Here is a 24,619-nt window from a genome sequence, read left to right as displayed (position 1 = left end):
CTTCTTAAGGATCAAATAAGTGATTTAATTAAATGGTACAGAATCAACACACCCAAAGTTGAATTTGAAATTTAAATAGTTTGAGTTGTTGTAAGGTTTAACAGTTATAACCCTAGAGAAAGTATTGGATTGTGAAAAACAGTCTGGATGGAAATGTACTTTTAATTTCCCACAAAAGTTGTGTTAACCATCCCTGATTTAGATGTAATAGTAGAGGGAAGGCAGCACCACTTCCTGGCAGCCTCTGGACTACTTTTACAAATTAATATTGGGATTGACCCTTACATTATAATGCCCCTCATGGCTGAAAAGGAAAGCTTTGATGCATTGGAAAGTCAAACTTGTGACTAAGATTACAAGACAAGTGTCCTAACCACAGAGCCAGGCCAACGGAGAAGAAAGATAGGTTGATTTACAAAAAAACTGGTGAGACCGAGAAGTTATGTTTGTTTAAAAAATGTTAAAATTATTAAATAAACTTTGCAAAGGGCAGTAAGGAACTGGAGCTTTATTTCACTTTAGGTAAATTTTATTACAACTACAAAAACGTTTATAGTAATACTATACAAATTGAGTTCTTTCAACAAAGTTTATTATGTATCATGATAGAGAGAAACTACATAAAATCCATAAAGTTGTAGCAAATTTGTCATGACCCATACAAATTTATGGTGCACTGGCTTTAATCTCCTACAGAAACTGAATTGTAGCTGTTTAATTTGAAACAAAACTTACAAATTAGATATCTTGAAAATTAGCATTCTGGTAATTAAATGACATTAACTATCCCTGTCTATTAGTTTATAAACTTGCAGATACAGTTTCTTAGCAATCAAGAAAACAATATTCACCAAACAAAAATAATGAATTTTAAGTGTCATACCTTAAAGTAAAACTTAATGGAAAAATCTAAGTTTACTTTTCAACAGTCACTAGAAACAAATGTTGAAATAATATATTTAAGAATGTGGGCAGAAGTATAATTTTCCTTTGCATTTAATCCAAAATTTATCTACACTGTCAACCAATTAATCAATATACCTAGTATTAATAATTTTGAACTTGCTTAATAAATTCATAGTACTTTTAGCATTTGCATCAGTTTTTTTTAACAATTACCTATACAAGTATATTCTTTGTAATTACAAAGATTACAAAGTGTCCTTTCTACCTAAGGTGGTGTTAGAGTGCTCATGTTTTAGCTTTTATTAAACAATGCTTTGGAAAAAAACTAGAAATCCATCAAATGCTTGGTTACTCAGATTGGAGTATATTTTTCTCTGTTGTGAAAATACTTTAAAATAAGTACCTCCCAATACCTGCTCCAAAATATTTATTAACAAATTTCAAGCAAACATGTTATGTGCTAGCTATTTTATTTAAAATAATCTTGCCACTATTACATGTAAAAATAAGCATCATTTCAGTCATTTGTTTCTTTACATACTTTTTGTAATAATAAAGCCTTCAACTTTATATACAAACTTGACACACCCAAGGACTGTGGGTGAAGAACTTGCATGGATGTATATAAAAGGGAACATGGAAATTAAGGTTTGCAAATGGATTAAATAATTCTAAATGGTACAGAGGAAGATGATGGCAGCATTCATACAAAATATGTTCTTTAAATTTATCATACAACCCTGATGATAGAATTACATTCTTTCTTCTGGTAAGCTCAGTACAAAATTTTTTTGCCTCATTTCACAAAGTGCCAGGACTAAAATACTAGCAAACAACAACTGTAACAAGAAAACCCCAGTTAGATCTTTTTAATTAGGGTTTTTTTTAGATGCTAAAATATTATTCACACAAACCTAAAACAATATTTTAAATAAATTTTCAACATTCATTCCATATTTCAAAGAAGCCTACAAAATTATGTTTAACTTTTAACAAATCATGTTTCAGATTTTACCTTTTTTTCAACAATTATAAAAATAAGTATCTATCAGAAATTCCAATAACTGTTTAATTAGGTTTATTCTGCATATTAAATTAATCAATAGTGGTCTTTGGTGTAAAATTATTCAAATGTCATTATAATGTGGAGCTTGGATACACTTGTACATGATTAACTACAATTTCATATTAAAGTTTCAAGTCCTGGAAAATTGTGAAAATTTGGGATATTTAATAGCCACACAAATTATGACCAAAAAATGTCATACTGCAATGAACCTTGGTAATTATAAATGTATTTCTATGATAATGATCTCCCTTTTCATTCCAGGTCTGGTAAATCTGCAAAAGAATTTATTGCAATATTTTAAAATTTTATTCCTGTTTCACATTATAAACAAAACATTAGAAAGTTAATCCTTTAAAGTTTGTAATTACCATGAGCATTACTTGCTATACATCCAAATCCTTGGTTATTCTTCTGATATTTACAAAGCTAAATATTTTAAATTAATAATGTACTTTAAACATTTTCTTTCTTATAAATATATTGTATTAAAAATAATACAATAGTAAAAGGATTCATAGCTCTTACACCCATTTATTACACAATACATTAAAATAGACACAACATCCATTTTTAGGACATTCATAATGATGATAGAAATCTGACCACCAAAATACAGTAGTAAAGCAAATTAAGAAAAACTTTCTTATATTAGCCTATTCACTACAGATGAGACATACTTCCCATTCATAGTCAAAAGGGTTAATTGAAATTTTCATAACAAAAAGTAATTTCAACCAGGGATACATCCAAAATGTTAAATGTCCAATAGAAAGTATATATTTATGATCTCTGTACAGTTCATTGTTTTTAAAAGGTGTAACAGTTGCAGCAAAATATTTTGTACATTTAATATATACAAGAAAATCAAATAATAAAGCCACAAAATACTTCTAGACTTAAAATTTTGGCTATGAAACATTGTATTCAAGATTTCTGTAGTTCATGTTCTATTGGCAAACATAGTAATACTAAACATAAAAAGATAAAACAAGACCCACCTTCATCATCACTGTCAGGTTCACCATCCTGAAAAAATATATTTGAAAGTTCAAAAACTATGAATAATTGTTCAAAACTTTACATTGAAAAAGGTAATATACAGGCTACTTTTGCATAACTGTTCATAAAAAATAATACAATAGTTCTTTCTATAATACATAGTAACCATGTTTAAAAAAAAAACTTTGTATATGAAGAAGATAAATTTTTTAACAATTGACTCAAGCTTATTTCTCGGGTTTAATTACTAATTATTTTCTATATACTTCTACAAGTAAACATTATTTATAGATTCTTTATAGAAATTTACTGGCAATATGACAAAACTTGGAACTGTATTTTTTGTTAAATATGTATTTTTCAAGCAAATTCAGAAATAAGTTGAACCATATCAATTTTATGAAATATTTTGAATTTCCGGGTACACTGTAAAGAAAATTTATCTTGTTTAAACCTCTAAATATGTAAACAGTGGCAAAATATTTATCTTCACATTGTATTTATCAATTTGTAATAATAATTATATTTATGAACAGGGTTAATTTATGAGTCTTAAACTATTTTTTCATATAAATGCTCTAGAATATTGTTTATTAAAACTGTTTACCAAATTTGCTATTAATTCTTTAAACACAAAGGTGGTTAACCTGATACATCATGGAACTATCTTGCTAACATGAAACTACATGTACTATAACTAAATGTAATAAGTTTTTCAATATTTTATGTACTCTTATAGTAACAGTAGCATTATCATTAATGTACATTGAAATGAAAATATTACATAAATTGAGCAATACATGATTTCTTTTTCTCTAAATGCATAAATGATTCAAGATTTTCAACTTACTCACCTTCACATTTATGGTGTTATTGTTTGGTTTATCTACACAAGTAGTTAATTCATCCATAAAAAAGCAATAAATCACAGCAAGAACACACTAGTAGCTCTCAACACCATGCATGAACTATTTCAACTTTGTACTTGCATGCTTAACCATACTGGACCTTTGTTTTTTTTTCTGAGTGTATTGCCCCATAATAAAGTAATGTACTTTTGAATTTTGCATCTTAAACTACAAAAATATATCAGTTACAAGAATAAAATGGTCCCAAACAACTAAAATTTATTTGGCCTCTTAACAAACCTACAAATAGTTACAAAAGTTCAGTTACTGCTCCAAAAATTAAGTACTTCTTTTCAATCACTGTCTTTCTCAGCCAAAAATAAACAAAGGATTGTAAGACTACATATATTATAATCTGATCTTTCTTTTAGTAATATACATGCCCATTGGTAGTGTAAACTTAATTATGTAATTGTCTTCAAAGATAAAAGTTGTGATTACACAGTTTCTAATTAGTCAGACACTATAAGCTGTATTACTGAAGTTATAGAATCTAAAAGAGAATTCACAGCTCAGACATGTCATATGACATAGCAAGTAAATATTTAAAGCTTCTTGGAATTGAAACTTGGATAATATAAAAACTTGAATTATAATTTATGTTTTCATGGCAAGTTTTCAATAAACAATGATGAAAGTTGTTTGATTAAATTTGCAAACTCACACTGTAAAAAGTTATGGCACATTTTAACCCTGTTGAATGAACAAAACTTAATTCTAATGATTTTGTTTTATATTACAAGTCTTTATACTTTAATATTTCACCAAACAAAATAATCATGCTCTTTGTCTTATCTGCAGTAGGAAATAAAGTTATTTGTCCTGTAAATGTTTCTTAAAGATATTTGCACATCCAAGTACTTTTAATATATTTTTGACTTTCTCACAATTTCTCATTTTATACTTTTAAGTAATCAAAAATCAAGAAAAAAAAAAGCACTATAGTTTTCAAATGCTACAAAACAAGTTCTGATTACTTTGTAACTTTAGGTATAAAAAGCAAGTCCAAAATCAGTTATTCACTTTGATTCTAAGTGCAATTTTCCTAATTGTTAAAATCACTACCATATATTTTTTTATCAAGAGTATAATAAAAATACTATTAAAAATGGGATAAAAATATTAAATAAACTGACAAAGAGCAAGTTTTACCATTTATAATTTTTATCATACTTAAAATTTTAACAGAAACCAAAAAACAAAGGTTACAAAGAAAGAGAGTAAATCCTCTAAACCTTACCTCTTCGATATAACTGTAAACGAGTAGATAACTTTTAAATTTGTATAATATTGTATTATGTTGTCTTCACTAAATGAAAACAATGTAATGCTTACTTAACTATTGAAAACCTGAAGGGTTATTCAGTGAAGCCAGCATTTATTATCTTACCTGTACATATGATTATTTTTATTAATTTGAAGTACCATTATATAATTTTTCAAAGAACAAGAAAACACAAGATGTTACAGGTTTCTGAACATTATTTAAAACTTATAATTTGCAATAATTTGGGTTAAATAACACAACAGTAACTAGATATAGTAATTCTGGTAAATAAAAGTAAGACTGCAAAAGTTTTAACTTAAGAGTTTAGCGATGTAAAATTAACTACTATATTAACAGATTTCATACCAAATGCTACTTTAGGCTTAGGTGTATTTCAACTTACTAGTAAACTGTAAAATATGATAGATACATTGTTTTATTAAATAAATACAATCTAAAAATTAGTTTACTGTCTCTTAGTGTTTTAAATTCAGCTTGTACTATTATAATATATATATATGTGTATATAGAGGTTATAAATCAGGCTATATACATTTTCTTATTGATGTTACATACACTGTTAGTTCTAATACATTATTATGTTTTGTTCCCAAGATATATATAATCAAAGATAAACTTTAAAAAAACATTTCTTTTAGGAAGTGATCAACAAACCTCTGTATGTAAAACAATGTAATATAATGTAATTTAATAACTGAAAACCTTGCCTGTCTATTTGTTATAGTTGTAAATATAAGAAAGAACTATGTATATGGACAAATCCTGAAAAAGAGGATGACAGGTGGACACTGTAGGAAGGATCTGATTTTCTGTTTAATGGCTCTGTAACCAAACTAGTTTGAAGAATAATAAAAATTTCCTTTTTTTAAAAAAAAATAACAATGTTATAGGAAGTAACTTATATAAAATTTACCAGTATCTAAATAATGCACTTGTACATCATTCACAGGTAAGAGACAATGCCTTCAGTTACATATTACCTTATATGCAATGTTAAAATGACATGTCAGAGTTAATTTATTTTGAAGACCTCTTCCTAAGTGCTAAGCAGGGTATTACCATATCTCTACTGGGACTTGTATATTTTATATGTGCATAATACTACTTTGTTAAAGCTAACACACCTTTTATGCGTTATCATTACTATTTTAATTAGGCTGGCTGAAAAGCAATGTTTATACTGCGAAAATGCTACCGATCAACCGAAATCCAGAATAAAAATTTGAGATGATCATATCATATACATGTATAGCTTGGATTACAGGGTTTTTAAAAACAGAACATGTGGAATGACTTCTCAATGAGAAAAAGTTTAATCAGACCAATTTTAAATGAAATGCATGGAAAGGCAACACCTGTTTTCAATGTTCTCTAATTACATCATTTGCTGATACAAGGTAAACAACATTTTGTTTACTTAACTTAATCTAAGCCATTATTTGTCAAAAGTGTCAACATATAACTGGTAAATGACTTGACTAATTCACACCAAATCTGCCACGTACTCATAAAGCCCCATGGGGAGGAACATTAGGTTAGAATATGAACCTGACCTGTCCAATGTCTTCCCTGTGCATTGAACAGATCCAATCATTAATAAATTACATAAAAAGTATGAGGGCATACTCAAATCTCTTCAAAAATATTAATGCAGCATTCAGACCAACCCGATCTGGACTAAACCACTAGATAATATAAAATTAAGCTTCAACATCTCATAAATGCACATAGAAAAAATGGTAAGGCACTCATTTCAAAAGCAACTTACCCTATCATCTAAAGCAGTGTTACTATTACCACCCAATCCACCCATCTGTCGCATCATCTGAAAACAGACAAGATTATGTAAACAATCAGTTTAAAAGACATTCTTACTGATCTGAAATGTTTGGGTTTTCAACTAAATGTAACTGTACACAACTGTGAATAGATTATAAACTTTAGTCCATTACCTATATAAACTTGTTATTCAACAGAGTTTCATGATATTATATAAACTGTGAACCATGGTGTCCATCCATGCATTCACCTAACCCCTGTTTTCAGTGACCGCTTCCGACACTGCATTCAAAAAGTAGCATGTGCAGGCAAACACAACACACTTTTGAAACAACAGGAAAACAATCATGAATAATGTTGATACCAAATGTTACTTCATAAAAAGGACATTCTACACTTAACTGTCAGAAATTAACCTCACTCTTACTCACATTTTAAAATGTTGCATAAAGAATAAAAATGTAGATTTACCATACATTATTGATGGGCAACTTTTAGCACAATTGAAATACTCAACAATTACTTTTCATAGTAGGCAGCTGAGAGATTACCTGCAGGTTTTCATTGTATTAAATAGAATTTTAACTACACCTTATCCATTGTATAATATTGTTGAAGAGCCTATATTGGATTAATTAAACTAGAAGAGACATCCTTTCACTTAAAATAGGTAAATCTTGGATAATCAGGGATTTGTTTACACTACACTGGATAGGTTTTTAACTTTTCTAATATTTTTCTTTAATATATATTCTTGTATAGTAATTATTTTTACCTCTGTAAAGTCTGCATCCTTATCTGTGTCATTATCATCATCTGAATCATCTTCATCTCTCCATTTGTTGAAATCAACTTTAAGCCAGTGATGCTGAAAAAAAGAGCAACAAAATTATCAATTATACCATGCCTGAATTTGTTGATTTGATGCCTGGTTTATCTTATTGAAAAAACAAAAAATAAAAGCTAAATGAAACAGCTAAAGCTTCAGAACCGTATATAAAATTGTTAGAAGGTTCCATTCAAATGCAATAAATTTTAAAGTCACTATATTTTTCTTAAAACAAAAAAAGGACTTTTTCTGCAATATTTTTTCTTTGTAAATTCCAAGCAGTTATTTTGGCCAATAAAACTGAATACTACAACTATGTTGGCAAAACAAAATTTGGCATGGTCAAATGTAAAAATTACCTATTGCACCTTGCTTTACAAAAATAATTTCCTATCATATTGAAAAATCATAATTTAAATGAGTACAAAATCAAAAAGCAAGTTTCCAAAATCAAACAAGATGGTAATTGAGGTAGAAGTTGTTCACAAACATTATTTCTTCTTGCAACAAATCAAGCAAAACTTTTAACATTGTTCTGATCTATAACTCTCAGCTGAACTGGAAGACTTATTAACTTGTACAGCTGAAATAGCAGGAAAAAAAAATTAAATTTTCAGAGCCAGCTTATGCCCTGTTAAAGCTGAAACATAGGCAAAATAACATCACAGCACAGAAACCATGTCTAAGAAACGGCAACTAGCTGTACAGTTATAAAGCTATACTTGTATTCAAATTAAATTTACTTAAAATTAATGTTACTTTGTTCAAAACTATAAAGACTTACTTCCTAGGTGGCTAAAAGTGCAGTGTTATACTCAGAAAAAATTCAAAGAATTTAATTAATCATTTCATTCACATCATGCAGAAATAAAAAAATAAAAATTTGTGATCTATAAAAAATTTTATATATAAAACTAATCTTTTCTTTATCAAGTACATTTTAATTTGGAATGTTGTTTTTAATGTGTGGAAAGACAACTATGACTTCATTCTCCACAATTCTGTTTTCAATCTAATTGCACAATTTTGCTCTTGAAACAGGAAGTACCCAACACAGCTCTGATACTATTAAACTTCTTAACACAAGAGTTTCATATTTTTGCTAAAAAAACAAATTATATTACAAGTCATGACTTCTTTCATCTTAAAACTAACAGTTATTTGGATGAAACAAGCTGAAATATGAAATATTTAAATTTTGACCAAAATGTTACACCTAAAAACCATGAAGTATTTTTACATATGAATATAAAAATCCTAAGCATGTGTACCGTGTGAATTAATAAAGATAACTTAGCAAAACAACTTTTAACCCTATCCTGCCTCAGCAATGCATCTGGTATATGGTACGATTTATAATAATAAAATAATAATTTACAATAATAAAATTGTTATTCAAAAGGTTTAATTGAGTATATTTATTAAATTTTAAACATTTTATATTAAAAACTGAAAATACTAACAAACAATCTACATATGAATCTATAACACTCAGTCTATGTACCTTGTGTGAATTACTGAAAATAAATTTGCATATTATTCTACATATCTTGCACATAACCATATCATGACAGGCACCTGTATTTTAAAAAACCTTGTGATCAAAGTAGTATTCATAGTACAACTCTAAATACACTTATCTTCACATGAACTAGTCGAACTTTCAGTAAACTTAAGTTTTCATAAACAAAAAATCAGATATTTTAATTTAGTATTTTTACTGAAACTTTGTTTAATAATATGGTGTCAGTGTGTTGCCTGATCTGAGTACAAACTGAATTTTACATTAAAAATGCTTTTGAAAATTTTCAAATTTCATTTGTATAATCCTTAACTGTTCCTAAATAAATAACAAATGTTTTTTACCTATTATTTTTTATACCCTAAACCTAACTCTGCATGGCCACTTAAACATCATAACCACCCTTTCACAGAGGTCAGAGTTCAAAGGTCATGTAACTCACATTTGACTTGCACTGAAAATTTTAATGAATCACAACTATTTTATGAATTTATGTTAATAAGTTCGGAATAAAATTGTAGATTATAATTCAAACTTTAATACTATATATGAGTTAATTTCTTAATTTAAAAGTAAATATTAAAAGAACACATCCAAATATACATTTTAGTGAGTTATAAGGTATGTTGAATGCAACACTGTTTAAAATTAGATGTTTATGATGTCAACATACTAAGTCTATAGTTTTGTACGAATTAAGAACTCAAATCAATAATATTGGCAAGCTATAACATAAATTAAGAACCTCATATCTTTTTATTTTGCTGAGATATTGCTTATGTACTGAATCAAACATGGTGGCCCTGTTTAACTCTTTCCATTATTTGAAATAGTCCCTTATATACTCTCACTACAGTATATGGCATGCAAATAACACTGCACAACAAAGATTTTGCTTCTTGAACACTGTTGGGTGTTCCTTATAGATTTTTGGCTGCTGATAACGAAAATCACATCCAAATTTGCCCATCACGTACTGTTTCATCGAAATCTTCAGTTTTGTCATGTTTTTTCTTATATTTATGTCCAAAAATTTTCATTTCTGTAAGAGACCTAGGAACAATATTTTGTGAAGTTTGTGTATGTCCAGGCATGAAATCAGGCCAGGTTGGAAGTTGTTCTATGGAAGTATGCAGCCCGCCATGCCGGAACCAACTTAACACTGTCTCAATATGCTATAAAAGTGGCTTGCATACACAGATGCTGCTCAGTGGATTAATATAAACCTTATAATGTGTACATATTGTTTCAGAATATAGCATTGCCTCAGTAGCACTGTAACAAGTAATTTAGATGTTATAGACGTTTTACAGGGCAATTGGTGTTGGTCAATATGTCTCATCAATGTCGTAACAGCCGCGATACATTCTGCTATATTTGTGGCAAGTATACATTTGTTCATCATAGACGCTCAATGACTGCTCTTGTGAAGAAAGTATATCACCTGTACTTCAGTTGTAAAATTGGTGATCAAGACCAAGAATGGGCACTTCACATTTGTTGTGCAGCATATGCTGTCTGCCTGAGAGCTTGGCTCAGAGGCACTCGAAAGACAATGCTGTTTGCTGTCCCAATGATATCGCAAGAACAGAAATACCATATGACGGACTGTTACTTCTGTTTGACTAATGTGTCTGGTTTCTCTACCAAAAACAAGAACTCAATTGAATACCCTAATCTGCCTTCAGCAATGAAGTCCGTGCCACATGACGACAGTCTTTCAATTCAAAATCCACCAAAGGAATGGACCTTAGACGAACCAGATGAAGAAACTGCAATGGCAGTGACATTGATCCAAATTTTGAACCGTGCTCCTCAGGCGATCCACATCTCATAACACAGTTAAAATTAAATGATCTGGTCAGAGGTTTGGGTCTGTCAAAAGCAAAAGCCGAATTGCTGGGTTCGAGACTGCAGGAATGGTGTTTGCTGTCATCAGGTACAAAAATTTCAGTTTTTCGAAGCTGCCAAAACGATATAACCAAATTCTTTGCACAAGTTGACAGTCTCTGTTTCTGTGTTGACATCAAAGGATTGTTCTCTGCTTTGGGTTGTGACCATGACCCGCAAGAGTGGTGTCTCTTTATTGGTTCATCAATGTTAAACCTCAAAGCTGTTCTGTTACATAATGACAACATTCACCCTTCAATACCTGTTGACTATGCAGCACACATGAAAGAAACCTATGAGAACATGGAAATGTTGCTGAAGCACATCCAGCACAGCAAGTACAACTGAAATATCTGTAGAGATCGGAAAGTCGTTGCTCTGTTACCGGGATTGCAGCTTGACTATACAAAGTACTGTTGTTTCATCTGTAAATGGGACAGTCATGCCAAAGAGTCACATCATTCTAGACAGAGCTGGCTACTCCGTAAAAAGTTACTTCCAGGACAGAAAAGTGTAGCACATGAACTGGTTGTCAACCCAAAGATTTTTTTGCCTCCTCTTCACATAAAATTGAGACCTATAAAGAATTTCGTGAAAGCAATAAACAAAGAAGGCAAAGGTTTTCATTATTTAAGACAGATGTTCCCAAGAAATACTGACCCCAAGATCAAAGAGAGCATTTTTGTTGGCCCTCAAATCAGACATGTTATGAGTGACAAGGGGTTCAAAGATCTGTTAGTTGGGCCAGAAAAGATTGCCTGGAAAGCCTTCAAAGAAGTTGTTGACAATTTTCTTGGCAATTACAGAGCCCCACATTACATTCAGCTGGTAGACAAACTTCTCAAAGCATACAAAGCAATGAAGTGCAACATGTCACTCAAGGTTCATTTCCTCCACTCACACTTGGACTTCTTCCCCGCAAATCTCGGTGCTGTCAGTGACAAACACAGTGAAAGGTTTCACCATGACATTGCTACAATGAAAAAATGATATCAGGGCAACTGGAATCCGTCAATGCTTGCTGACTACTGTTGGACACTGCAACGTGATGCACCAGACATTGAATACAAACGAAAATTAGGAGCAAAACACTTTTAATTATGTTGACTTAATAGCATATTAGAAACATAAATGCAATTAAATACGTTATTGCTAGTTAACTGTCTTTCTCACAGTTCTTATGTAATGAAGCAAATCCAAAACTATATTTGTGCATACCCACCAGGTACCTGTCATAATCACCAAAAACTTTTCAAAAAATTGTTGTGCAGTGTAACCAATCAACAGCCCATAATATACCCAAAGTGGTCTTCCCCACCATTTTAATCTTCTAAAAGGCTTTCACATTCTTTATATCCAAGTTTTCTGATGAAATTTTGTAGGATGGATGGCAACTGCCTGTTTTAGAGACACTAGTGTAAAGGACAACATTTCGAAAGTCTTCCGCTTTTTGTATTCAAGTCCATTCTACAAAGTTCATGATTATGTTGTTGAAGGCAAATGGAAGTTCAAGAAAGATCGTCCTCTACACTTGTGTCTCCACAACAGGCAGTTGCTGTCCATTCTACAAAGTTTCATCATGAATACTCTGCCTAAACAATCTACCAAAGAACTGTTATTTCTTTAGGCAGCTCAAAGTTTCATATTTTATAAAATCTAAAAGTATCTCAGTTACTATGCTTAAAAAATTATATCAGAATTTCATGGTATCAGTGTAATTATTTATGATTTTTTGGTTATTCACTTGTATATAGAAAACCTAAAAAACAATTATTTAATGTTCTCCATGTGGGGGAATTTTAAAAGGTTTAGCAGCTGTGTCCAGCAACAAGAATACAAATGTAACAGCAAGTGGAGATAATTGTTTGCTTTACTTCTTTACATACTGTTCAATATTTCTAAAAAATAAGTTTAATAATTTATTTCTAAATAGTAATAATCTATATACATATATTTATAATGTATAATAATTGAAATGTGACTGCATATTACAAAATACTAGTCCACTAAAAAATGGCCAAGATAGAGAAGACCAAAGGTCAGTTTTGTATTATTTTATATAATATTACTGAGTACTTGACCTGAGTGCATGTGCACTACATCAGTGCAAGCAATGTAATCTTAGGTAGCCATTACCAGAAAGTCAATATAATAAAAAATACAACAACAACTTCTTAATATACTTGAGCAAATTGATTTTACAGCATGCATAGAAAAGAAATTAGAAACTAACACTAAACACATTCTAGCAGGAGCTTCACATTTATAGTCTGATCATTAATCTGTTTTATCAATTACATATACAGGAAAAGGTTCAAGAAAATCATGTTACTCTTATTTATCATGAAAAACATCTTAAGCACAAAATGTTGACTTGACTGGTAAGTTACGGTGAAACAATGTCAAACATGAACAGTGCTCTAGATTATAGTGTGAATTCAGTTCAGTGTTTAGTTATTTCTGGGATAACATTAATGAATTGTTGATGAAAAAGGAAATGAAAGTTAAAGAACTACACATTAATATTAGTTTATTTTCTCTGTAGTTACATTAAGATCTAACTATGTATTATCAAACAAATTAGTCATTTCAAAATGATTTAGAATAATTTTAGTACTAATCTTTATCTTATGCACTTACATGCTTCTATAAACCTTCACAAGACTAAAATTTCAACAAAATAACTGAATGGCCACTTGCATCCTGGTTCACAAGTTGTGTGTGCATTTAGTACCACCTCAGTCTTAATAAAGAGCAACTATTTGAAAGTATTGTCGAATAAACTACACATATTCCTAAAAATATTCAACTCACTTTTTTATCATCTTTGAGCAATCTTTTCCAATATGGACCTTCTTCAGCCTTTATTAGAATAAATTCTATTTCTCGTCCTTTGACTAAATATTTGGAGTCCTAAATGAAGAGAAAACAAGAAAATCAACACTTAGCATCTTTTACCATACCAGGAAAGGAAAATGGTCTGTGTTCAAATGAAGAATGAAACATTCATAGTTCCAGAAAAAATAAAAGTGAAACTATTTAAACTACTATGAGAGGCTGTTAACATGTGACTCAGTTTTTAGTGACAAAAAAATTCAAAACAAATTTTCCAACTCTGGAAAAATATAACATCTGAACATCGATCAGTTGGGTTTCTATGTTCTTATTATACAAGTCATCTTAATTACCTTTATTTCAAAAACTTAAATATTTTATTTTTTATACAATATTTATCAATTTGTTTTTGAACTTTAAACTTTATTTAGTTCTTTTATTAAACTCTGTTGGCATACTAATCAAGAGGACTAGTTACTGGTTAGAATGATAAAAAAATATTGCAAATACAATAACTGCAATAGCAAACACCTTATGTTTACTTTAAAACCTTCTTCAGTAGTATCACATGAAAAAAACAAAGATTGTTAATCGCATCTAAAATGCTACAAATTCAAACCATCAACTCTGTAATATAAGAAAATGTATTAGTTTTAATGCAGGCATTGCCACCTGTTAAAACAGCAGATACATAACAGAGGAATAACTAAAGTAAAAATTGTGGAAACTCAATGTTCATCTCCAAGCATTATCTTGAAAGTTCACAAAAAGGGGAAAAAAAGAACTGTCCCTTTTAATGAATAATTTAAAACACAAAGTAGATTAAATGTGTATATCACACCTTGTATAAAGTTAAGAAAATGTAATTAAACTACTTTATTATTAACATATATGAATAAACCTGGCATCAAAATATACTATTGTACTTTATTATACAAGTTTTAAGTCCTTAATTTTATAAGGAAACATTTGGAATACTCGATCACCCTATTATGAGAATTGACATTTTTTTCTCTAGGTCTTCCTGTACTTTTCATTTACTTAACCCCCCCCAGAAGTATAGAATCTAATGCAAATTACTCATTATAATACAGATATCAGAAAGCCAGTTTTCCTTTGTATAGCATTCAATCTTATTTGTTAACTAATTAATAAACTAGAAAACTGGATCCAATTTCAACCTTATCTATCGCATCTTTTCTTTTACAGTTGTCAATACTTCTGACATTTAATACTACATAACCTTCATTTTGTTTCATGGTGATCCCCACTATTAAGTGTTATCACACAATATTTATTGTTCTTTCTTAATTCTGTAACTTATTCACCTAACATGTTTCTTTCATGCTTCACCGTAAGGATATCTCAATCACATAACTGACAAAAACAATTAACTACATTTTTTAACATAGTCAAAATATACTGTGATGATTTTACTTGTTTTTTCTTTGGTAAACTAAAAACTTTGCTTTGCATGAGGTACACTACATGGCCAAAAGTATGTGGACACCCCTTCTAATTAGAGGGTTTGGCTATTTCAGCCACACCCATTGCTAACAGGTGCATGAAATCAAACATACAACCATGCAATCTTCACAGACAAACACTGGCAGTAGGATGAATCATACTGTAGAGCTCAGTGACTTTCAACGTGGCACTGTCATAGGATGCCAACCTTTCCAACAAGTCAGTTCATTAAATTTTTGCCCTGATAGGGCTGCCCCGATCAGCTGTAAGTGCTGTTATTGTGAAGTGAAAACATCTAGGAGCAACAACTCAGCCACAAAGAAGCAGGCCACACAAGCTCACAGAACAGGACTGCCTAGTACTGAAGCATGTACAAATTGTCAGTCCACAGTTGCAACACTCACTACCAAGTTACAAACTGCTTCTGGAAACAACATTGGTACAAAACTGTTTGTTGGGAGCTTCATGCAATGGGTTTCCATAGCTGAGAAGCTGCACACAAGCGTAAGATCACCATGTGCAATGCCAAGCGTCAGCTGGACTGGTGTAAAGCACACTGCCATTGAACTCTGGAACAGCAGAAATGCATTCTCTGAAGTGATAAATCATGCTTCACTGTCTGGCAGTCTGATGGAGAAATCTGGGTTTGGCAGATGCCAGGAGAATGCAACCTGCCTGAATACAAAGTGCCAACTGTAAAGTTTTGTGGAGGAGAAATAATGGTCTGTGGCTGTTTTTTTTTATAGTTTGGGCTAGGCTCTTTAGTTCCAGTGAAGGAAAATTTTTATGCTACAGCATGCAATAACATTCTAGAAAATTGTATGCTTCTAACTTCGTGGCAACAGTTTGGAGAAAGCCCTTTTTTGTTTCAGCACGACATTGCTCCTGTGCACAAAGCGAGGTCCATAAAAACATGGTTTGCCGAGGTTGGTGTGGAAGAACTTGACTTGCCTGCAAAGAGCCCCGACTTCAACCCCATCAAACATCTTTGGAATGAATTGGAACACCAAATGCAAACCAGGCCTTCTCACCCAACCTCACTATTGCTCATGTGGCTGAACAGGAGCAAATCCCCACAGTCTTTCTAGAAGAGTGGAAGCTGTTATAGCAGCAAAGGGTGGACCAACTCCATGGTTTTGGAATGAGATGTTCAATAAGCACATATGGGTGCAAAGGTTAGGTGTTCACATACTTTTGACTATGTAGTGTATTTGGAATATGCCTGAGAAAGAGAGGCTCAATTTTATTAAAATATATCAATGGTATAAAAATAATCAAAAGTAACTATTTTTGACAGCAGAATTTCTTTAAAATATAAGTTTGCAAAACTTACATCTGGTTTAATATCTTTAAAAAAATCAAGAGTAATTTCATGGTCTTTCATCTCTGTTCCTCCAATTCCTCTGTAAAATATAATGTTTACAAGATTTAACACATTAAGATTTTTAATATTCATTCAAAGTAACAATTTTGAGCTTTTCATACCATACACATATAACAAATTTAACTGTTATTAGATGGAATTACTACTTCTATATGTACATTTCATCTAAAAAATTCCCAATGATCTAAGTGTTGTAAAAATAGCACAGTTTAATCACTTAATAGACACACTGCACAGAAATAATTTATAAATAATTTTTATATATCTATATTTTCAACTTTTGTCAAGAGACTACTCTATAGGAACACATGAACAGGAAAATGATATGTATACAAAATGATTTCTAATAGTCTTAACAGTCACAAATAAAAACCCAGTATTTAATATGGTCATGTTACAAAACACTAAAACCTGTAATACACAATAATGGTATAACACAGTATAAACACCAGTTAACTTTGCTAACCTTTTTATTTTAGTCTATAAAACAATTTCATCTTGCTTTATCATTTCTTCCCTACTTTAATCATACCAGTAACCAGTAAATTAAACATCCTTGAGCTTATTTGTTTTATCTTTAAACTATGATTACAAATTATGAAATAATGTTGAACACATGGTCAAACTGCATTTCTGATAATTAGCTAGCTGCTTTCAGTGTATCCATCATCCTAAGCTAGTTATTTGTTTATAGCTGAATTGGAAAGATCACGGTGAGTCAATCATATATATATAAACAAATTTCTCAAAAGTATTGTTTCAGTAAACTAAAAGTCATGAAGTATTTAATTTCATCATTTTATTTTAAAATTGTTTTCTACTGAAAATATTAAAATATAAGATTCTTAAACTTAATATCAGTTCTAGAAGAAAAATAAAATGTCAACTATCCAATTTTCTGCAAAAAAAGTGATCTCATCTAGAAAAAGTTATTCTCAAAACAGTTTTTTTCCCATTACACATTTAAATATGCAACAGTGATATCTTTGCTTTGGCAACTTTTCTTATTTTACATAATGAAAATGTTTAAAAATACTTGACAGAACTTCAACTTCACAGAATTAAACACGCAAAAATGTTTTTAGTAATAATGTGCAAGAAAAAGTTTGATGTAGAGAACATTCTGTAAGAGATGAACAAAGGATTCAAATAACGTCTAAGTTAACATTGGATACAATGTGATATTTGCTCATTTTCTTATTTTACAAAAAGTGCATCTTTGGTATGAAGAAAATATTACATGTGCAGAGATGAAAGAAAGATTGAAACTAATATCACATAACTTGTATGAGTAATTAATAGCCATGTTTTCATTCTTAAATGAACTTACCTGAAGTACAGTTTATCTTTTTCTAATTTTATTACTGGATTTCTACAATCTTCCAATGCAATCTTTACATAGAGAAGACTTTTCCTTTGGGCCCACAGAACAGGAGGAGGGAGTACCCTGTGAAGAAACAAAACAATTTTGACTCTTCAATAGAAAGAATGTATTCAACACAATTTGTTTAAAAATAATGTATCTGTGTAAAATCTAAATTTGTATGTTCTCTGGTGAATTAACAATTTATGATTATTGTAAATAATGAACAACTAACATAAGAGTTTTATATAAAACTAGTATAAGTGAAGAAAAATCTATTTGTGTTTTCCTGAAGAATAAAAGTTATAATTTTGGCTGGTTGGTTGGTTTGGTGTTTTATGGTACAAAGCAACCAGGCTATCTGCATCAAACATCCGGTAAAAAATTAAGGTAAAACAAAACAAAGTTTAAAAAAAACAAGTAGCATTAAAACCAGTTTTTACATTTAGTCTACAGAGGTAAGAGAAAAACTACAGTAACACAAGTTGTAGAGGACTTTCTGTAGCATAACTGTAATTATCATAACTCACCAGGAAGACTAATAGGTAAGTTCAAAAACTACCGTTAATGACCTGAAGTTGGCATTTCCAGTCCTGGTTCCAAGCTATTTGACATTATGGCAATTTTCAGAAAGTAATACAAGTTTTAAAAGACTTGTAGCAAAATTTTAATTATAATTCATCAGGATAACTAACAGGTAGTTCAAACAGCAACGTTAGTCACCTGAAGTTGGCCTTTCCAGTCCTGGTTCCAAGCTATTTGACATTACGATCATTTTCTAATTTCAAATTGAACTAGATGTACTTTGATTTTTAAAAGGAAATCAAATTAAAAAATGTCTAATGTATAAATTAAAAAAATTAATGGCCTTCAAAAAAATAAAAACATTTCCAAGGTGGACAGTATCACTATTACCAATAACACTGTCTTGTCTCTTCTGAATGAAAAAGGGAGACACCTGCTCTAAAGGTTTGTCTGAAAAAATGAGGTGCAAGAGGTGTTACAGATGTTAAAGATTGCTACTCAGAATCTTCAAGATGTGGTCATTTACCTACAGACTGTTTTTTCACTATTTTATTTAAGGTTTTATTTAGAGGATCCATAATTAAAAAAAAGGAATATTTCGGTACCCACTGACCCCACCCACCATGGAGCCCTATAAGGGGATGCACTACAATGCCAAACAAGGACAAGGACACTGCAGCAATGCCAAGGTTTTGTGAACACTAAACTCAAACACCAGCATCAGCTACAATGTCCACAACACCTGTTGAGAACATCCAACACTGGTACTTGGTTGACCCTAGCCAGAGTGGACCAGCTGATTAACCCAAGGGTATGGGCCACTCCAAGGCTGCCCATCTACAGGAATTAAAGGCTAATGTGATGTGTTAGGGTTGGACCCCTCAACCACCTGGATCATTTCCTCCCCTTCATGGGTCGCCACTCACGGCAAACACATGGGTGGATGTTTAGATCCCAGAGGAGGTAAAGTAAAAGAACAGAACCTTCCCTGGGAGGTCCCCTCACCAGTACAGGAATCCACACCAAGAGGGTTATAATTTTATTATATTGAAAATGTATTTTCCTTCACTCAAAAGATCAGCTATTATCATTCATTGTTGTCCTCTGTATGCAAATCTTTTATTATGCATGCCATACGTCTTTTGCACCACCACCCATATTTGAATCAAATGATTCCAACATGTCTCATACAAATCATCACGTGTCATCCATCCACTAATAGGAGCACAGTACATTAATGTGACTTCATCTGTGTGCCTCTACCAAGCTATCACTTTGAAGTTTGATATAGGATGAAAGCACCAGGAGTGAGTGAAAAGTATGATGGGAAGTGCAAGCGAAAAGAACCTACTGAAAATACATTTCCAGTATAGTACAATTGTAACTTTTGATAAAGTACCTCATTCTACTCACAAGATTAGCTAGAATCCCATATTGATTATGAAGAGGGAGGGAAGAACAAAAGTACCTCTTGAAAGCATATGAAAAATAACCACATAGAGGAGAAAGTCAACTTCAAAGATCTAGAGAGGGGAAATGCACCACTTCTGATCTAAGTATACTCCTTGCCCAGTTGTGAAATGTACAAGAAATCAGTGGAAAATGAGTGGAGCACATTCTAGTAAGAGAGAATGTGGGTAAATAAGCAATTCTAGCCTGAAAAAGATATAACTCAGTCCCACATTAATAAAGTGGATAAATGAGGATGTGTCCCATGGCAAAATACCACCACCTTACTCTGAACTAAATGGTTATAGCCACCTTACATGGAACCCATCCAGCAGGGTGCCTCCAAGGTCAAATGCCCCAGCAGCTTGAAATTGGTAAGTGGTAAGGACTCCCATACTGCATTAGAAGAAAGGGGAGCTAAGAATGCATTGGAGAGCCTGAAAGAATGTCAATACAAGAGACAGTGCAATGGACATCACAAAATCCTATTTTTGAAAAAAACAGCACATAGATTTATTCAATCAACGCAGAGCAGAGATGGGCAGCTATCTCCTTCTGTTTTACCCATGAAGTTCGTGGGTCATAGGCCGAGAATGAACTAATTTATGAAGCAAGTATCATGAGGTTATTCACCTACAAGTAATCTTATGAAATACCCCATCTGAAAATTGTGTGCAGAGACATGGAAAGGGCAGCACTAGTCAACACGGCACACCAGTCTCACACCACTCCCCACACAGCAGGATTCAGGTAGACTTTTCGTAAAGAATACAAGCTTTTGTACATGAGAATTCAGATTTTTAATGAAGGAATTTTAATAAACATTTGTTTGTAAAGTCTATTTTATTACCAGTCTGAATGCTAAGTGATTTTCCTGTTATGATTAAAAACTATTCTTCATCCTAAAAATCTCAAATATTTTTATAATCTCTAAAACTTCCTAAATACATCTGTTTTCAGTGAGACTATATTTGTCTGTTACTTTCTCTATCCCAACTATGTGGAATCTGTCAACTTGACTAAACTTGTAACAATCATAAAAAAAATTAGGAAATAAATACGCATTATGCAATTTTTCATTCTAGAATGACTACAAATTATAACAAAAATACAAATGTTCAGTCTAAGTAGCTTAAGTCTCATAATGTTATATATTTTTTATTATATTGACCAACATAATTGTTATTGTATTCAATAATATAAAGCTGACCTTTGTCTCTACAAAGTGATCCTGTCTTAGTTATTTCAGTGGACTAGTATTCTGTAATTTACAGTCACATTTCAATTACACATTATATATGTATATAAATTATTACTATTTAAAAATAACTTATTTTTCTTAAAACATAGAACAATAAATCAAAATGTAAAGCATACAATTCTCTCTTGTCATTATGATTTTTGAACTCGCTTGTTACTAGACTTGTGTTGCTAAGTCTTTTATGTGAGGATATGAACCAAAATATTTTTAAGCTTCATTTATCCAATTGAATACCCCAAAAATTATAAATTATTATATCAGTATCATAGAAATCAACTATAATTTATCAAGTTTGGTAACTAAGCTGTATTTACCTCTAGATAAAAACACGCAACTTCTAATGGACTAAAAACAACCTAGCATCTTGAAATCTTGGTCTGAAAGAATAGTAGCCTTTTAACAGATTAAAATTGCTGAGAAAACTAATCAAAGACATTCTAAGCTGTGAACTGGTTATTCATGTTATATATTGAAGTGTATACATGGGACTTTTTTCCAAAAAATGGAAAGATGAATGGAGCTTCTGAATTTGATTCAATACATAAACCATATCTTGGTAAAATAAAAACATACAAAGTTTTTATTTTATATTCTAAGTTGTCAATATTGGTAATGTGAGTTTGTAACTTGTACAAAAATATGTACTTAATATTTTGACATCACAAACATCTAATCTGAACCAGTTCTGCATCCAACAACATAATTGGGTAAGAAACAACTAAGTGCTACAATCAATCAAAGAGCCAGTTCCATGTACTCTGTATTGACAACTGTGCACCAGTTTCAAAATAACTATTGTTAGTTTACAGATTAAAATGAGCTCTGCTCTTTCCTGTGACTATACACAAATACTTATCTACAATTTAGGCTATAAAGCTGAAACACATCTGTTGAAGGTTAAACTAGTACCTGTCAGGGTTTACAAATTTCTTTTACTAACTTCAAGTATGCACGTCAAAAGGTGATGTAAGCATCTTGTTGTCTCAACATATCTCTACTCAACCATCATTGTATTATTGAAGACACAATGAGCCAAAGTAGAGAATTTTCTTAGCTAGTTGAAAATATCCTTGAAGTACTTCTTTGAAGGTTTATTTTGAAATAAGGGTCTTAAAGCTTAGATAAAACACAACTTTATCATATGTTATAACATTATCATCATTTACCTTCATTGATAATAATGGAGTTTAATTAACATTTGAATGCAACACAGTGAATTGTGCAGAAAAACATTTAGAGGTACCCATTGTAAAAAGCCAAACATAATAAAGATGTGTTGTTTCACCACTAGATGACACCACTACTTGAAATGAGTGTAGAAGTAAGCAAGTTGCATCTTCATTACGGGTGGCAGCTGAGATAACAGCTTTATATCACTGCATAGTCTAATTAGCTATATCATAAATATTTTGTAATTATGTATATAATAAATATTAGAATACTCAAGATTATTAACCTCAATTAATATAGTGTTAACACATTGAAATATTGTATCATACTTTTTTCAAAGAGATAAAAAACTGCTCAAATATAAATACTAAATAGTTTGTGGGGCTATGAGGTAAACCTGTAATTATACATTAAGACAATATCTCACTGACTAGAAATTAGGTTAAACCTTATGCTATATCATTAACAGAACTAACAAAAATCTCAGATAAAGTTGCACAAGTTAAATTTATTAAAGATTAAGAGTTTTTGTATTATATCATTTAGACAAAGTTAAATTGCAAAGTTTTCACTGATGAAAATTTGCTTCACTTAATTTATAATTCAATCAGATTTCAATTTTACTAACTTTGGAAGGAGCCCGAGTTAAAATGAAGGATGAGTCTTGTAAACACACATACATGTATATGTATATATATCAATTACTGATAGTAATAATGTAATTTCCTGTAGTTTACTCTGTATGTTTATTACCAAGGGCAGTCAAGGTGACAAAGTTTGATAGATACATTACATTTTTTTGTGTATTACATTTATTATTCCATTTTCATCTGTAGTCCAGGTATTTTTATTCTTTATCTTCATAAACACAAGTTTTGGTTGTACTATAGAAAAATTACTGCCAGAAATTTGACACAATTTAAAAAATAACCTTCACCAAAAACAGAGGTCTCACCCTCTAATGCTATACTTTAGCTTACCAAGTTTATCAAAAGATGCAATAGGGAGATATGCAATTTATACTAAGTTCATGTTTAAAAGTAACTTTGTTCTATTACAATACTTTGAGTAGACAGCTAGTGTGTCTCTATTCCCAAGAGCTGTTATTTCCTTCTTCTTACGTTCATTAATAATACTGATGATACTATATAATATTACTATACCAAATTATTATTACATAGTTATTTCACATGTTAATGTAGAGAATAGGGATATACTAAACATTATGTCAATACTTCTTATCTGATTTATTATTATTATGAATACTGATTTGCACTGTCAGCTTAATATCTTTACTTAAAACTTAGAACTACCTCATATCTTCCACAGTGGCTAAATCTCCCGAGATATTGGGATTACGGTTGAAAATATCATAAGCAATAAAGCATAGGTACAAACATAATTGAAGCAATGCAATCTGATCTTCATGTAAATTATAATACAGAAAAGTATACTTAGTCATACTAGTTGCCAGATTGATTGTTTTTTTCACTTACCCTGATCGGAAATTAATATTATTTATAATGTAATATTCTACTAAATTAGAACGATGATTTTTTAAATAAAACATACGGATATTATCAATACTAATAATACTATTACTACTAGTACTAGTAGCAGTATTGTAGCAATAATAATATATAATATAATATTACAAAAAATGAAAACTACGAGGAAAATTATACCAACTTTCGAGGTTGTCTTCTAAGCCTAATTTCTTGTGAATAAAATATTTAATAAACACGAATAAAATTTGGGAATGATCACTTAATGAAAATCAATAAAGAGGATGAAAATAACTGTTGTTTAAAATGTAAAATAAACTTACTCTGGATGATCAGTTGGAATATCACACGACATAATTCTTTTTAATCTCTCACTTATTTCACTTTCTTGGTGTAAACCATGTGAACACTTAACTCATTGCGCACTCAATTAAATTTTGAAGATTTGTGTGAAATATTCTTAAATTATA

The 24,619-nt window shown here is 30.8% G+C and overlaps 1 protein-coding gene across 1 annotated transcript; it reads right to left on the bottom strand.

The window, feature by feature from the left end:
- Positions 1–492: 492 nt before the first annotated feature.
- On the bottom strand, positions 493–24,592 carry LOC143234195 (prostaglandin E synthase 3-like). Its single transcript, XM_076471358.1, has 8 exons — positions 24,473–24,592; positions 18,207–18,323; positions 16,826–16,895; positions 14,005–14,103; positions 7,725–7,817; positions 6,939–6,995; positions 2,974–3,001; positions 493–2,247 (listed from the first exon to the last, which is right to left on the bottom strand). The coding sequence occupies exons 1-8, from the start codon at positions 24,502–24,504 to the stop codon at positions 2,228–2,230; spliced, it is 516 nt and encodes a 171-aa protein (XP_076327473.1). The 5' UTR covers positions 24,505–24,592; the 3' UTR covers positions 493–2,227.
- Positions 24,593–24,619: the final 27 nt, after the last annotated feature.

Source organism: Tachypleus tridentatus, chromosome 12 (genome assembly GCF_004210375.1).
Source record: "Tachypleus tridentatus isolate NWPU-2018 chromosome 12, ASM421037v1, whole genome shotgun sequence".
In the NCBI taxonomy this organism is placed as follows: domain Eukaryota; kingdom Metazoa; phylum Arthropoda; class Merostomata; order Xiphosura; family Limulidae; genus Tachypleus; species Tachypleus tridentatus.
The sequence above is the reverse complement of the archived record's forward strand: the minus strand, read 5'-3'. Positions and strand labels throughout refer to the sequence as shown.

Excerpts from the sequence above, each read along its gene's own strand:
- LOC143234195 (XM_076471358.1), bottom strand. The coding sequence starts at position 24,504 with ATGTCGTGTGATATTCCAACTGATCATCCAGA. Across the intron at positions 16,896-18,206 it reads AAAGATAAACTGTACTTCAG|AGGAATTGGAGGAACAGAGA; the intron begins GTAAGTTCATTT and ends TATATTTTACAG. Across the intron at positions 6,996-7,724 it reads AGGATGCAGACTTTACAGAG|ATGATGCGACAGATGGGTGG; the intron begins GTAAAAATAATT and ends GTCTGTTTTCAG.